The sequence below is a fragment of the Erigeron canadensis genome, chromosome 5 (assembly GCF_010389155.1).
Source record: "Erigeron canadensis isolate Cc75 chromosome 5, C_canadensis_v1, whole genome shotgun sequence".
NCBI classification, from domain to species: Eukaryota; Viridiplantae; Streptophyta; class Magnoliopsida; order Asterales; family Asteraceae; genus Erigeron; species Erigeron canadensis.
Genome location: NC_057765.1, coordinates 2,139,985 through 2,155,243, shown reverse-complemented (window position 1 = coordinate 2,155,243; position 15,259 = coordinate 2,139,985). Strand labels below are relative to the sequence as shown.

The 15,259-nt window shown below is 35.0% G+C and overlaps 3 protein-coding genes across 3 annotated transcripts; 1 reads left to right on the top strand and 2 right to left on the bottom strand.

Moving 5' to 3' along the window:
• Positions 1-1,629: 1,629 nt before the first annotated feature.
• On the top strand, positions 1,630-3,267 carry LOC122602242 (ankyrin repeat-containing protein ITN1-like). The gene is made up of 3 exons (XM_043774953.1): positions 1,630-1,708; positions 1,787-2,438; positions 2,536-3,267. Exons 2-3 carry the CDS (start codon positions 1,983-1,985, stop codon positions 3,148-3,150), a joined length of 1,071 nt encoding a protein of 356 aa, XP_043630888.1. The 5' UTR covers positions 1,630-1,708; positions 1,787-1,982; the 3' UTR covers positions 3,151-3,267.
• A 574-nt stretch (positions 3,268-3,841) lies between these two features.
• On the bottom strand, positions 3,842-6,828 carry LOC122599496 (GTP-binding nuclear protein Ran1A-like). The gene is made up of 5 exons (XM_043772021.1): positions 6,653-6,828; positions 5,450-5,539; positions 5,176-5,355; positions 4,829-4,906; positions 3,842-4,094 (listed from the first exon to the last, which is right to left on the bottom strand). The coding sequence occupies exons 1-5, from the start codon at positions 6,826-6,828 to the stop codon at positions 4,025-4,027; spliced, it is 594 nt and encodes a 197-aa protein (XP_043627956.1). The 3' UTR covers positions 3,842-4,024.
• A 4,807-nt stretch (positions 6,829-11,635) lies between these two features.
• On the bottom strand, positions 11,636-14,652 carry LOC122599555 (GTP-binding nuclear protein Ran1A-like). Its single transcript, XM_043772078.1, has 7 exons — positions 14,449-14,652; positions 13,839-13,895; positions 13,619-13,736; positions 13,341-13,430; positions 13,066-13,245; positions 12,792-12,869; positions 11,636-12,122 (listed from the first exon to the last, which is right to left on the bottom strand). Exons 1-7 carry the CDS (start codon positions 14,519-14,521, stop codon positions 12,053-12,055), a joined length of 666 nt encoding a protein of 221 aa, XP_043628013.1. The 5' UTR covers positions 14,522-14,652; the 3' UTR covers positions 11,636-12,052.
• Positions 14,653-15,259: the final 607 nt, after the last annotated feature.

The following is a 15,259-nucleotide window of genomic DNA, read 5'->3' as shown; positions in this document are numbered from 1 at the left end:
ACCCAAACAAAATGAATATCTTTTGATAACGTGACCTAGGGGCGATATCTGAAGACAAAAAAAAATAATAATAAAATTTCAGACAACAAATGAAATAAAATTTTAAAAAAAATGATAACTGAAAATCTACAAAACTTTAAAAATCCATAATAAAATTTAGATTTTGACCCTTTTTCTATGGGAAATCTTAAATAGAGCCAACGTGCATACAAAATTTGTGCTTTAGCACAAATCCCTTTTTCTTTTTGCAAATTTGAAGTACCAGATACATTTCTTCAAAGCGAATGTAATCTAGGATTCTCATATGCTATTTGTCTTGTTGAATATGACAAGATTTTTAGTTTTTTGATTAATAACTACGTAGCTAGCAAGAAAAGAACATATATACCTATATATATCTATATTAAAAAATTACACTCATTAGTATATTATTAATTAGTACAGTATAAATTCATCAACCATATATGTCGTGCAGCACATATCCATATCCGTATCCATGTCATGTTTCTGCCCCGAGCTTTGTTACAGTGAAGCTGAGTGGTAGGGAAATGTACGGGTTATGGAAAACACAAATGTATAATCTCATTGAGAGTCATGATATGCTTGGTTTTATCAATAATAATAATACAAATAGCCGATCTGAAACCAGTAGTAGTGCTTCAGGGAAGGAAAAAATGGGCGATTACATGTTGTGGAGGCGCTCAGATGCACTCGTGAAAGGGTGGATTTTTGGTTCTCTCTGAACAAGCGCTAAGGTACGTCGTCAGTTGTTTCAAAACAAACGCAGACTTCACTGCGAAAGACGTGTGGGATAGATTGCAGACTATCTATGGTCCTCTTCAAGCAGCCTCGTCAAGTGGTACATTCATTCGATCTCTTTACCTTTCTGCTGATTCCACAAAAGCTTTATCTCAGGTGGATTAACAAATTTACATAACATTAATGATCTGTTTGTGATTTATTCGAAAGAGTAAAATGCTATATATAATATGTGACACACTTTTAAGTTCATGTCACACAATGATAAGCAGGGCACAATGTACGTAGTTTTATATTAATTAGTTCATGCCAATTAACAATGCAGATGATTTAAATGAAAAAAACGAAACAATAAAACAAAGAGACGCAAAATCAGCAATACAAATGAATTCACTGTCTGAAGTTGCAATATCCGATGAAGAAGAAAAGAGAAAACACAGAGAAAAGGAAGAAGCGGATGAAAAAATTAGAGCAGACACGCTTCGCAAGTTGTATGAAGTTACTATATATCAGAACATTGATTTCATTCTGGAGATACTGGCTGGTGTCCATGTTAAAGTGACTGACAAGCTCACTGTAAATGGCGACACTGCTCTCCATGTAGCCGTTGGTAGTACTAAAAATAAAGAGTTTTTACAGAATTTATTGTGCCTGGCACCAGATAGCACCCCTATATTGGATGTGCGTAATTCTGATGGAAGCACCCTACTTCATAGTGCTGCCATTGTTGGTAACCTGGATGCTGCTAAGATCTTGGTTAAAAACTTCCCAGAATTATTGTTTGCCAAAGACAATGAGGGCCACACACCACTAGCCCGAGCCTTTTCAAATATGCATGTCGACACATATTTGTTTCTGTTGGAACAGACTAATTCTGATGACAGAGAGATGGGTACTTTGTTTGATGGCGATGAGCTTCTGGTTAATGCTATATCTTCAAAGGATTTTAGTAGGTGTTTGTTAATTTGGTTTGAAGTTCTAGTAGTTGGTTGGTAATAAGTACAACTAATTTTTGGAATATTTGCAGAGTCAGCGGGGCGTGTGCTAAATAGATGTCATACCATTCATAGTGATGCAGTGCTGATGGCTATCGCTCAAAACCTCCCAAGCGAACCCAATATTTGGGAAAAATATTGTTGGTGTTATTTTATATGTTTTGAGATTGTAACCAACTTTCTATTTCTATCTTGAAGACATAATAAGCTATATTCCTTTGCTTTAAGATGTTTATTTGTGTTTATGCAGTGAGGCCATTATGGATGCGGATCGTTCCTGTGTTAAAGCCACCATCGATACGTTTTTTAATAAAAGTATGTAATCTCATACTTTCCAAGGACTCCAACACTCTCCATCAATATTATACCAAGCCAATATTTGAAGCCACACGAAAAAATGCATACGAATTTGTAACAGAGGTTGTGTATTATATACCAGAAGCAACTTGGAGTGTGAATGAAGATGGTCACAACATTATTCAATATGCTGTGCTAAATCGTTCAGATAAGGTTTACAATTTACTATATCAAATGAGTGACGTACGTAGAAATATTTATAAAACGATTAAAGACTCATCAGGGAACAATTTATTGCATTTGGCTGCAACATTGGCACCAACCAACAAACTGAATCTCATATCTGGTGCAGCTTTACAAGTACAACGTGAACTACAATGGTTTAAGGTATGAATGACTTTTTTTTTATTTATTTCAATATGACTATTTGTTTATGGCACAATGTAATTAAGTTGGTTAACAACTATAATCTAATCTTATATAGGAAGTTAAAGGATTTGTATGCCCTTTAAACATCATACAAAAGAACGCTTTTGAAGAAACACCTCAAATGGTATTTACAAGAGAGCACAAGGATCTGCTGATTGAGGGAGAGAAATGGATGAAGGCCACCGCAGAGTCTTACACAATTACGGCTGCATTAATCACCACAATCATGTTTGCAGCAGCTATCACAGTGCCAGGAGGGAACGATCAAACGTCTGGTATCCCAATATTCACTAGCGAAGCTGCCTTCACCACATTTGCAATATCAGATGCCATATCATTGTTCACATCTGTCACATCATTGTTAATGTTTTTATCCATCCTTACTACACGTTTTGCCGAGGAAGACTTTCTCTACAAGTTGCCTACAAAGTTGCTAATTGGTCTTGTCACCTTGTTCATCTCCACATCAGCCATGATCGTAGCATTTGGTGCAACCTTGTTCCTTGTTTTTGGCCAAAGAAACAAAAGCATTCTTGCTCCCATAGCTGCATTGACATGTTTACCAATCACTTCCTTTGTGACCTTACAGTTTCCTCTTGTTGCAGACTTGATTATTGCGACATATGGTAGAAGTATGTTTGGCAAGAAAAGTAATGAACCCTTTTATTAAATCACTGTAACATGATAAGAACGTTGGACTTTAGCATTAGACTTTATAAGTATCTAACTTCTTGTGGTACTTCTTGCATGCTTGTCATATGTAATAACAAAAAAAATTTAATTTGGCTTAGACTATAAAATCACCATATGCAGACTAAACACTTGGTAAGGAAGACCTTCTTAAGGTCTATCTAGTTGACACGCTTGAAAAAACATCTGTCGCACGTAGTAATTCAAACTACTTTCATATTGAAAATTGTAAGTACCAGATACATTTCTTTAAAGCAAATGTACTGTAGGATTCTCATGGAACTCCTTCCATGTAGTGAAAAGACTGGCTTTTAGCTAGGAAACATAAAAAGCAGATACCCTTCACCACCACAACACATCAATCTAAAAACAATAACAATCATACGGAGTAAAATATAAGCAAAAAGATGCATTAAATAAAGATAACAAATATAACTTCAAACAATGATCCCTATTTGCTAAATAAATATGAATAGTGATGGACGGATCAGACTTGGCCAAGACTGGTTCTTGGCTTGGGCTTGATGAGGTTGGGTCCCAACCCCACCAGCCCGATAAAGTCTTACTGGTCAGACTTGACCGAGGCTTGGCTTTATTGTTACGTTACCCCCCCCCCCCCCCCCCCCCCCACACACACACACATCTGTATCTCCATTTTTGAGCAACAAAAATTGACAAAGGAACGTTTCAAGATTTTCAAACTACTCATCAAGATATGTATCACATGTATGTTTTTCTATGCCGCAATATTGCAACAATGCAACCCAAACCCAAAAATAAAGTCAGAAACATAGATAACACAGGAATACTAGTAGAAAGTATTCTTCACAAAAACCTAAATCAATTTCTCATCCTTAGTACTCCGGTATATCTTCATCATCTTGCAATGGTTCGTTAATACCATTTTCAATCTCTGCTTCAATCCTGAAATCAACCGAAGACAATTTATCTTATTACTCACCACCACAACACATCAATCTAAAAACGCTAACGATCATAAAAGATAAAGGTCTAAGCAAAACACACACAAAAGATAACAAGCATAACGTCAAACAATGATCCCAATTTGTTAGCTAGAGATGGAAACTTCTATCTGAACAGATCAAAAATGGAACTCGATATATGCAACTACTGATACAGATCGAGTTTGTACTCAGTCTTCACGTTATTTTCCTCCTAAACAAAGGTAATAGGAGTTTTAAATAAATGTGTAGTGTGGGTCAACCTGATTCTGCCCATATTGGCTCGTTACCTTGGCCGTTAATTCTAGGCAAAAAGAAACACAGCAAGTCCTGCATCTTCCTAAATTAAATTCATGGCTATTGATATGTGCAAAACTGTAACTCTATATTCTTTCTATATTCGGGTCCATTACTTGATGCCTCGGTTTTTGATGTAACTGTCAATTACTTGATGCTACATTATTTGATATAACTATTTCACAAATAAACAAGACATATCTTTCTTTTATACTGCTGATGATTCACATCACCATGTGATACCAAATCGATAACTTAAATCATACTATTGTTTTCATACTCTTAAATACTAAAACACGTCTTGAATGACCAAATTCCGAATTACTTATCTGATATTTGACATAAACAAGTTTGACATATACGCAAATCTCAAATACTTTATGGTATGAAAGCCCATACCTTTTTTGTGCTTCAATGTCAATGTGAACTTCTGGAGGAGCGAGGGCAGGTGACTCCACAAAATGAAGATTAGGGTCCCTGCCAATAAGAGATGTGAGTTAATAACACGTAATACTAGCGATGAAGGCAACCCAACCCATTTATAGAGTTACGGGCCAATGTAAATTGTCTTTTAATGGTGGTGGGTCATATGAAAAATAGATGAAATAAATGAACAAGCCTTGACTGCATATACAAAAACAATAGATCATACACTTTGAAACTTTAATTTTCTAAATTGATACTAATATACTTCTTATGTATAATTAAGATTATAAAATTAAACAAGAAAGAGTATGAATGACTACCTAGCAAGCTTCCTGGCAAGGTATAAGAAAGGCTTTTCAAAATTGTAGTTGATTTTCACAGAGATCTCATAGTACTGCAGGTTCTTCTTCCTGTGGTACGTAACCTGCTTTGCTTTAACCCGTCTGTGCGTCACATCAACCTTGTTTCCACAAAGAACAATTGGAATATTTTCACAGACCCTATACAAAACATAATCGTATAGTTAGCATCTTTTCATGTGTAGAAGAAGAACGCAAATAAGTTCCCAAGAGCACAGGATCAATGTGAATCAACCTGTAGAGAGCATAATGCCATGTAGGGACGTTCCTGTAAGTCTGCCTGTCTGTGACATCAAACATTATAATAGCACATTGACCATTGATGCTGCAATCATAAACCATAAGGTATATTATAGTTAGTAACAAATCAAAGATTGTAATAACCTTTTCGTGTTTAACAACGAAATTTCAACTTGTAGGGAAAGGTATAGAACTTCAAGGAAACATCTGAATACAATGATGGCCAGAACAACTCGCTTGAATCCCCGGGGTTTTATCCCATAGGTGGGAGGTTCCAACCTGTGCTAATGTAGGCGGATCTTTTTGTAAATGATTTCCGGTGGTTTAGGAGCCTTTGCGAGTTTTTCCTTGGAAGTCTTAGCCAGAAAAAAGTAGAGGAGCCCAGTTTAGACAATGCACTACCCACAGCTGGCCAAGACATCACCATGTGGGCTACTGCCATTGTCGCTCGAAGCGCAACCATTAAGAAAAAAGTAATGTGAAAAGTGTTGGCGGGATCGATCACCGCAATGAAAGAAATGAACATGATAACCAATAGTAATGTAAACAAGAAAAAGCAAATGACATAATTTTTACTTGTTCAACTCAAAAGGTCTAATCCACTACCACAAAATCACTACAAATGGATTACAAGAATGGATACGCTCACTCTCGACAATCTATAATCCCTCACCGAATTTCACTCTTACAAGAAACTCTCACCTCTCAAAAATTTCTCACAAAAATGAAGGACAAGAACAAACTAATAACTCCTATTTATATAGGCAACCCACCACGGTAGTTTTTTACCCATATCAATGTGGGACAAGAATTTAAGGTCAATTACCATCAAAAAAGCAAGATTCTTGTTACCTCAAAAACCCCACATGTATGTATAAAAAAATATAGTTGACAACTTGCCATTGAAGTCAAATATATATTGCCATTTTTTCTTTTGAAAAAAATCTCCACTTAATAAGTGAATGCAATTGTACACAGTGGCGTAAGCCAGCAATTGAGGTTTAGAGGAACCGATGAGGAATTTATGAATTAATTTTGGACTAAACTAATAAATAAAAATAGTACTAGAAACATAGACTTTTGTAGACATTGTGAATGGGCCGTGGTCACCATTCGCTTCCATGCAGCTGTCACTGATTCTAAAGAAAAACAACCGGTCTATGAACCTTGAATACTTAATTTGATCGATTTCACTTACTAGATACCATCTCGAAGGTCACCAAGACTTGTAGACGTAGTATTTCCCCAGCAAACGAAACGAATTTTCCCGCGGTTTGTGTAGAAGTCCAAAGGTTGAATTTCAATATCAACAGTGGTTGTTTGCAATGCAGTAACAATCAGACATGACCAATTGATTGTAGCAAATATATACATAGTATACGTAAATATTATATCTATCTATCTATCTATCTATCTATGTTGCTAAATAAGGCTGGACACAGAGAATAACTTACGTTCATATCTGCTCTGAAATTCACCAGTGAGATGCCTTTTTAGGAAGGTAGTCTTCCCTGTATGACACAAAAGAGGATATATATGATCATATATATATATATATGATCAGTAGTACATGGTAACACTCTGATGAGAACAGTGGAAACACTTTATTCAATTTGTCATTTTGCCTGCAGCTACATCTAGTGTGCCAACTTACCCAATTTGTCATTTTGCCTGCCGCTTTTGAAGATACCAACAACCCTTTATTCAATTTTTATTTTTTTTTAAAACTAACTTTATTTATATATATATACTTATTTATATATAAAAGGAATGTTTTAGGGGCATTCCTCCACCCCAAAGGAATGAGGGATGCCCCTTATGATTGGTAGTAGACACTTGTCATGAATGGAGTGGAAGAGATTCCCTTAACCCTCCACTCCTCTTAGTCTTAACGTGTGAATTTGCAGTTTGTCATAAATCGTTCATGTAGTTTGTAAAATATTAAAATTTGACTTTTAACTTTGTATATATATATATATATTTTTATGGTTTTCTTTATCACCAATAGTCCGTGATTAGCCACGGTTACATTTGCTTCTTCAAGTCCCTCGTGTAGTCGTGTGCATGCTATTTAGAGTATTTTTATCCTTTTGGTTATTTTTTTAGTTATCTTCAAACCAATATATATCTGTATTTATTATAAAGTTTATAATATTAACCTATAATTAATTATAGCTCGGGCTACTTCTACCCAATGAATCCAAACACATGCTACTAGTAAAGGCATCCAACATAATGCGTTTACCTAATCTGGTAGCAATCATACTAAGTCCCTCCTCGGTAAAAGCAACAAGAGGTACATTATGTAGGAACGGAAGTTGCTTCTTGTTTAGTTGAGCTTACCTTTGGTGACTAGACATTTAGGAGGAGTTGATCTGATTAACCAATTAAGGACCTTGTTCCATACCTTTTTTTGTTCCAACCTTAAAAAAGAAAAAGCCATATGTATTTATCATCACCTTTTGAATCCCAAACTTTGCCCATGTGTTTTTAACATACGTTTCAACAATAGAGAACGCTAGGTTGCTAGGCGATTACCCAAGTCAGCTCCTTCCATAGTTTCTTCTATAACCAATGTCGGAAAAATCACCTTTGTACCTGTTTCTCCTTTCTGAGAATATTAGCATTATAGGATTGCTTCTCGATTTCCTCTTTATTAACACCCTTCCCATTGTTATCATCCTGTTTCCCATGATCATCTTTCTCATCCTCCCCTTCCGTTTGTGCTTTAGCATTATTCTGATCAGCATTGTCCACCTTATTCAACGTAGGAATGGTCTCAACATTTTCTTTTCCCAAAGCCACAGCAAACATAGCACCAAGATTATTTGCATTACCTTCTCCATTCCCAAATAAGGTTTTAAATTTTTTTATTTATGTGACATAATAGCATTTATTTTTGTGACATAATAGCAAAAGATTTTTAAAAATTCACTCAAATAAGGTTTAATTTGCTTAAATTCGAGTTCTCCAAAAATTCTAGGGTTTTAATACCGAATGCAATGAAGAGAATTTAACACCAGTTGATATTTGCAGAATTAAAAATCTGACACAAAACTGTGTTTTTTGGAGTAATTTGGTGGTGACACAAAACTTCGTTTATGATTGACTTAAATATTGTCCTTCGTATACAAGAGAAAGACGTTTGTCGATTTGCTGGTACAGTGCCAAACAAGAAGGCAGCGGGTGATATTGAAAGCATGGTCATGTATGCAGGTGAAGGCGTTGGACTGATTAAGGATATCAAGTAATTAAGAAACTTGTTGGACTTTGATCCGACAACAGTTCTCAACTTGAGCTTGTATACTGTGGGTCTGTGCAAACTTTATTAGAGGGGAGGGAGTGGAAGTGGGGAAATGCAATCGGGGTCGCGGGGCCGGGCGGGCACGCCGTTGCCGGCGCTTTACCGCAGGAGAGAGAGAGAAGGAAAATGGGGGAAGAACCCCGATGGGGGAAGGAAGAAAGAGAAAGGGGGAAAGAAGAGAGAAGGCTTGTGATTGGTTGGTCAAACACGTGGGACCCCCCACCAACGGGTCTCACGACCGTTTTTTTTTTTAAAATAAAAAAAAATTATTTTATTTTTTTTATTAACCTTTACCTTTTTCACTATATATATACAACCTTTTTAACACAAAACACACAACAATTCTACCATTTCTCATCTTCTTCTTCTTATTTCTTCACCAATTTTATACAAAATGGATCCAAATAAAACTAGAAAAAAGCCCCTTTCCTAAGAATAATCGAAATCATTTGTTTAATTTCCCTCAACCTCTCCCAAATCAACCTATTCAAAATCAACCCCTTTCAAATCTACACTTTTCTCAACCTATTCTTAATTAACAATATTCTCAATCTCCCTCAAATCAACCATACTCTCAACCTAATCAAAATCAACAATACTTTCAACCTATACAAAATCAACCATACTCTCAATCTCACAATATTTTTCAACAATTTTCTCAATCTTCTTCCTCTTCTTACATCCCACAACCCGCTTCTCCTAATTACGCGTTTAATATGGCTCCACCTCCGCCAAAGGATGCTAGAAACTTCACGCCATGGGGGCTCGACCAAGACGACACTCTCGAGGACATTATACCCGAAACTCAAGAACCAAATGGTAAACATATACTTTTTATCATATTTTTATATACTATTTTTACAAATTTATATGTTTACTTGTATATATATATATATGCATATTTTATTTATATGTTTACTTATATATATATACACACATTTTATTTATGTGTTTACTTATAAATATATATACACATTTTATTTATATGTTTACTTATATATATATACACACACATTTTATTTATATGTTAATCAAGACCAAGATGAAGATGAAGATGAGGAGATTCAAGAAGTTGACGCGCGTGGAAAGAAAAAGGAAGGCCCAAAAAAACGTGAGAGTTGAAATGACGAACAAGAGGTTGCGTTGGCTCAAGCTTGGATCCAAATTTCGGAATGTAAAAAATTTGGGAATGAGCAAAAAGCGGAAGGTTTTTGGAAGCGGGTTCTCGAGCATTATGCTAGTCAAATGGGCGGCACTACATGAACCGTCCATGGTATTTTGCCAAAGTGGAAAACGATGAATGCGGCTTTTGGTCTCTACAACGGTATTCACATCAAAGTGGTAACTACTTTTTATATATACTTACGTAATACTTAATATATATATATATAATGGGGGAAGGGAATATGAGGCTGTTAGGCACCTAAGTTGGGTAAAAAACCTCTCACATACCTTTTTTTAAATCATAAAAATCATGGGGGGCTAAGCATTTATTCAAAATATTAAAATATTGGTATGTGAGGGGTTTTTCACCCAAGTTGGGTGCATAACAGCCCCATACTCACTTTTCTCATATATAATTATGTAATACTTTTTATATATACTTACGTAATACTCTTTATATGTCTTTTGTAGAAACGAGCCAAGGGTAGCGGGTGCAACGATTTGGACGTTCAAAATGAGGCGATGAGATTGTACAAGAAGCGAACCAAAAAAGATATTGGTCATATGGAAGCATGGAAGGTCGTGAATACTCACGACAAATGGAAAGATCAAGAGTGTTTTGCCGACATTTTGGCGGCCGCGGGAATCACAAATAAGGCGGCTAGTTCTTCTTCAAAAAGAAAGTCGACGGAGTATGATTCGGCTAGCAATGAGAACATCCTTCCCGACATGAACAAAGACCCATCTCCTCCCTTTGTTTCTTCCTCCAAGTCAAGAAAAAAGCAAACCGCGACTTCCTCCTCTCATGATATTGTAGCCGATGATATTAGCGCCTACACGCACAAAAAGCGTGATTATTTAGTGCTTAAGCGCGAAAAGGATCAATTGGCGAAAGATTTTTGGGCTACACAAATCGATGCCTCGAAGTCGAAGTCTCGACAAACGAATTTGAAGTTTTTTACCGACTCTCATGCTCACATTACCGGTCCGTATCAACTCGAACTCATTCTTCAAGAGAAACGTGAAATCGCAGAAAAGTACGGATGGAAATGTAACTTTTAGTTTTTTTTTTCGGTAACTTTTTTTTTGGTAATTTTTTTTTCGGTTTTTTTTTATATTTGTAGGAAATGTGTGTTTTTCTTTTTAAGTATTTTAATGTTATTTGTTATACTTTTTAATGAATGTTTAATGTTGTTATTTAATATAGTTTTTAAATTTATATAGTATTAAAAATAAATAAAAAATAAATGAAATAGTATTAAAAATAAATGAAAAAGAAATGATGAGGTGGAGATGAGGGAAAGTGTCGCCAATGATTTGGGGAAGATGTAGGAAGAATGGAGTAAAATGATGTGACAAAATTTTAGTGGTTAGTGGTGGGGGAAGAATGGTAACCACTCCCTCCGATGTGTGGATAAACAGACACAATTATGTCGTCTCTAAGTGGCTTTTGATGTTGTTTAGAAAATTGCTTCTTCATAATAATTAGGTTAATAACCAGGGGCGGTACTAAAGGGGGGGCAAGGGGGTCCAATGCTCCCCTCCAAATTTAAATTTTGTCATGTATTTTTAAATTTTTCATAAATTTTTAAAAAATTTCTATAGGTTTTTAACATTTTGGCCCCTTTTAGATTTATTTTTCATAAATTTTTTTAAGTTTGCCCCCTTTGAAATTTTTTCCTGATAACACCTCTGTTAATAACATATCTATAATTAGACTGTAAGCAAGCTAAACATTTAATTAAGAGTCATTCATGATCCATTATTGAAAAAAAAAATCTGAATAGAGATGGATGCCGAGATTGGTTCTTGGCTTGGCTTGATGAGGTTGGGCCCCAGTCCTAACCAGCCCTGTGGTCAGACTTGGCCGAGGCTTGGCTTCATGATCCTTTTTTTATTGATAAGTTACCCCTCCCCCATCTGAATCTCCATTTGTAAGGAATGAAAAGTGACAAAGAAACGCTTCCAGATTTCATTAACTACTCATCAAGGATATATATATATCACACTTGTGTTTTTTCTAAACCGCAATCTTGCAACCAAAATTAAAAAATCAAGTCACAAACATAGATAACGCCATAATACTAGTAGAAAGTGTTCTTCATAAAAAGCTAAATCAATTTCTCATCCTCAGTCGAATAGGTCTTCATCATTATCTGGCAATGGTTGGCGAATACTATTTTCAAGCTCTGCTTCAATCCTGAAATTAACCGAAGAATTCAAAATGATAAAGCTGATGGCAAAAAATAAAAGATAAAGCTCTAAGCGATACATTCAAAAAATAAAAAAAAAAACAAATATAACTTCAAACAATGATCCCTATTTGCTAGCTAGAGATGGCAATTTCTATCTTAACAGATCAAATGGATCTCTCAATATAAACAACTACAGATCAAGGTTGTAGTCTGCACTTAGTGTGACCCATTTTGACCCGTTACCTAGGACGCTAATTCTAGGCAAAAAGAAACACAGCAAATCCTGCGTATTCCTAAAATATATTCATGGCTATTGATATGTGCAAAACTGTAACAGTAGATTCCTTCTATACTTGGGTCAATTACTTGATGCGACTTTTTTTGATGTAACGATCAATTGCTTGATGCTATGTTTTTTGATGTAACTATTTCACAAAGAAACAAGAAATCTATCTTTTTTACTGCTGCTGATTCACATTACCAAATAGATAAACTTAAAACCTTATTATTGTAGTAATATTGTTTCCATACTCTTAAATACTACAACACGTCTTGACTGACCACTTCCTTCTTTCTCCGTTGACAAGTTCCAAATTACTTATCTGATAATTGACTAAAAGCTACATAAACAAGTATGAAGTATAAGAAAATTTCAAATAGTTTAAAGCCCTTACCTTTTTCGTTCATCAAGGTCAATTTGAAATTCTGGAGGAGCGAGGGCAGGTGACTCCACAAAATGAAGGTTAGGGTCCCTGCCAATACGGGATTTAAGTTAATAACACACAATACTATTAATCAAGGCAGCCCAACCCATTTATAGAATCACGGGCCAATACAAGTTTTCGTTTAATGATGATGGGTCATATGAAAAACAGGTGAAATAAATGAAGAAGCCTGACTTCATATACAAGAACAATAAATCAAATAAAGAAGAGTATGAATGACTACCCAGCAAGCTTCCTGGCAAGGTACAAGAAAGGCTTTTCAAAGTTGTAGTTGCTTTTTGCGGAGATCTCATAGTACTGCAGATTCTTCTTCCTGTGGAACGTAACCTGCTTTGCTTTAACCTGCCTGTTTTTCACATCAACCTTGTTTCCACAAAGAACAATTGGAATATTGTCACAGACCCTAAATAAAACATAATCAACAGAATTAGTATCTTTTCATGTGTAGAAGAGGACTGCAAATAAGTTCCAAAGAGCACACGATCGATGTGAACCAACCTGCAGAGATCATGATGCCATGTAGGGACGTTCTTGTAAGTCTGCCTGGATGTGACGTCAAACATTATAATAGCACATTGACCATGGATGCTGCAATCATAAACCATTAGACATAGTATTTTTAGTAGCAAATCAGAATTTAGATATTTTATGATTAACAAAACATGTATCTAACTTATTACAAACGAATTTTCAATGTACTTGAATTTTTTGCATGATGCTTAGTGAGTTGAAAAGATATGAAAAACGCTGAACCGTAAATACTACATCACACTTACTAGTAACCATCTCGAAGGCCACCAAACTTCTCTTGTCCTGCAGTATCCCAGCATGAGAAACGAACTTTCCCGAGATTTGTGGTGAAGTCCAATGGGTGAACTTCAACTCCAATAGTGGCTGTTGTCAATACAAGACCAATAATAGCAATTACAGTGAATACAATATGTATCTATCTATCAATGTTCGTAACCAATAAGGCTGGACACAAGAGCAACTTACGTTCGTACTTCTTCTCAAATTCACCAGTGAGATGCCTTTTAACGAAGGTCGTCTTCCCTGTACGATACAAAAGGATATACTCCATAATTAAGTACATTATAAAATCACAATGTCAATCTCAACAGTATATATCTATATATATATATATATACTCGTCGAATTATATATTCTTCTTTTCAAGTTAGGTTTTGTAAATTATTATTTACTATGAACTAATATATACTTGCCCCAACCTAAAAACTTCTAAAAAAAAAAAGAACGGAGTCGAAAAACTTCTAGTAATTTTCAGCCCCCGTTTACTAGAATTCATGGATCCGCCACTGGATTGTTTGTATACGTTAAATTATCAATAAGATATTCTGCATTCACGAGTAATTAACATAATGACGATTTTTTCCGATTTATATAATAATTAAGAAGTTCACATAGGTCAATCGTATCAAATATATTATTATAGCAAATTATAACATGAATAGATAAATACATACTATAAGTCTATATATAGCAATGCAGCTATATATATACCAAATTAAACCTAACGTGTATATATATATATATAATTATATATACAGAAACACTAAAAACAAATAATTAAGACGAGCGTACGTACCAGTTCCTCCATCGCCGACAATGAGGAGCTTAAAGCTTGGACAATCGACACTCTGTTGATTCGGTAGAGCCATTATTATTGCGCACGACGGAATTTCAGTACGTAAATATGAGTTTAGTTAACTAATTATTTAATCGGTATATAGAAGAGGTTTTTTTTTCGTTAGTATATATAGGGAGTATTTAGCTTTTCATTGACGCACAAAAGGATGCTTTTTATTCACGCAGGTTTTCGTTTCTATTTTTGATTGGGATTGTCAGCGTGAATATGCAGTTTATATTCTAGAACCTTTTCTCTCTTTCTATTTTCACATTATTATTAATTTTTTATTTTTTCGGGACCCCATAAAATTTTTAAAAATAAACAAGCATTTTAAGTTTTTAAGCTTGAAAGAGTAAGAGGGGGTGTTTGGTATTGTTTTTATAATAAGTATTTTTAAAAGTTTTTTATTATTTTCAGACCCCCTAAAATTTTTAAAATTTTGTATTAGATACGGACCTAAAATTTAGTTTATACTATAGAGCCTCAACCCATAAAATAACAACACTACCACTTTTACATCAATTATTTTAAAATTTTCCACCACACCGCCATCACATACGCCACCATCCGTCGAGTCTACCTAAATCCTAATAAACAATAATTTTAACCCCGGGCGTTGCTCCTGGAGACATAACGATACCTAATACGTGGATCTTGTGTAACGTCGGTGATATATACATAACGATAAAAACGGAAATAAAAAACTATACAAAAACTGATCATTTAGTTATACAAAAGGAAAAAACTAAAACAAAACAGAAAAAAACAA

What these genes read in the sequence shown, in the direction of transcription:
- LOC122602242 (XM_043774953.1), top strand. Translation starts at nt 1,983, where the DNA reads ATGTTTATTTGTGTTTATGCAGTGAGGCCATTATGGATGCGGATCGTT. An exon ending in GTGAACTACAATGGTTTAAG is followed by an intron (nt 2,439 to 2,535) that starts GTATGAATGACT and finishes AATCTTATATAG; the next exon opens with GAAGTTAAAGGATTTGTATG.
- LOC122599496 (XM_043772021.1), bottom strand. Translation starts at nt 6,828, where the DNA reads ATGTATATATTTGCTACAATCAATTGGTCATGTCTGATTGTTACTGCA. An exon ending in TGGCATTATGCTCTCTACAG is followed by an intron (nt 5,356 to 5,449) that starts GTTGATTCACAT and finishes TGTTTTGTATAG; the next exon opens with GGTCTGTGAAAATATTCCAA. An exon ending in CTTGCCAGGAAGCTTGCTAG is followed by an intron (nt 4,907 to 5,175) that starts GTAGTCATTCAT and finishes TCTTATTGGCAG; the next exon opens with GGACCCTAATCTTCATTTTG.
- LOC122599555 (XM_043772078.1), bottom strand. Translation starts at nt 14,521, where the DNA reads ATGGCTCTACCGAATCAACAGAGTGTCGATTGTCCAAGCTTTAAGCTC. An exon ending in ATTTGAGAAGAAGTACGAAC is followed by an intron (nt 13,737 to 13,838) that starts GTAAGTTGCTCT and finishes TATTGACAACAG; the next exon opens with CCACTATTGGAGTTGAAGTT. An exon ending in TGGCATCATGATCTCTGCAG is followed by an intron (nt 13,246 to 13,340) that starts GTTGGTTCACAT and finishes TGTTTTATTTAG; the next exon opens with GGTCTGTGACAATATTCCAA.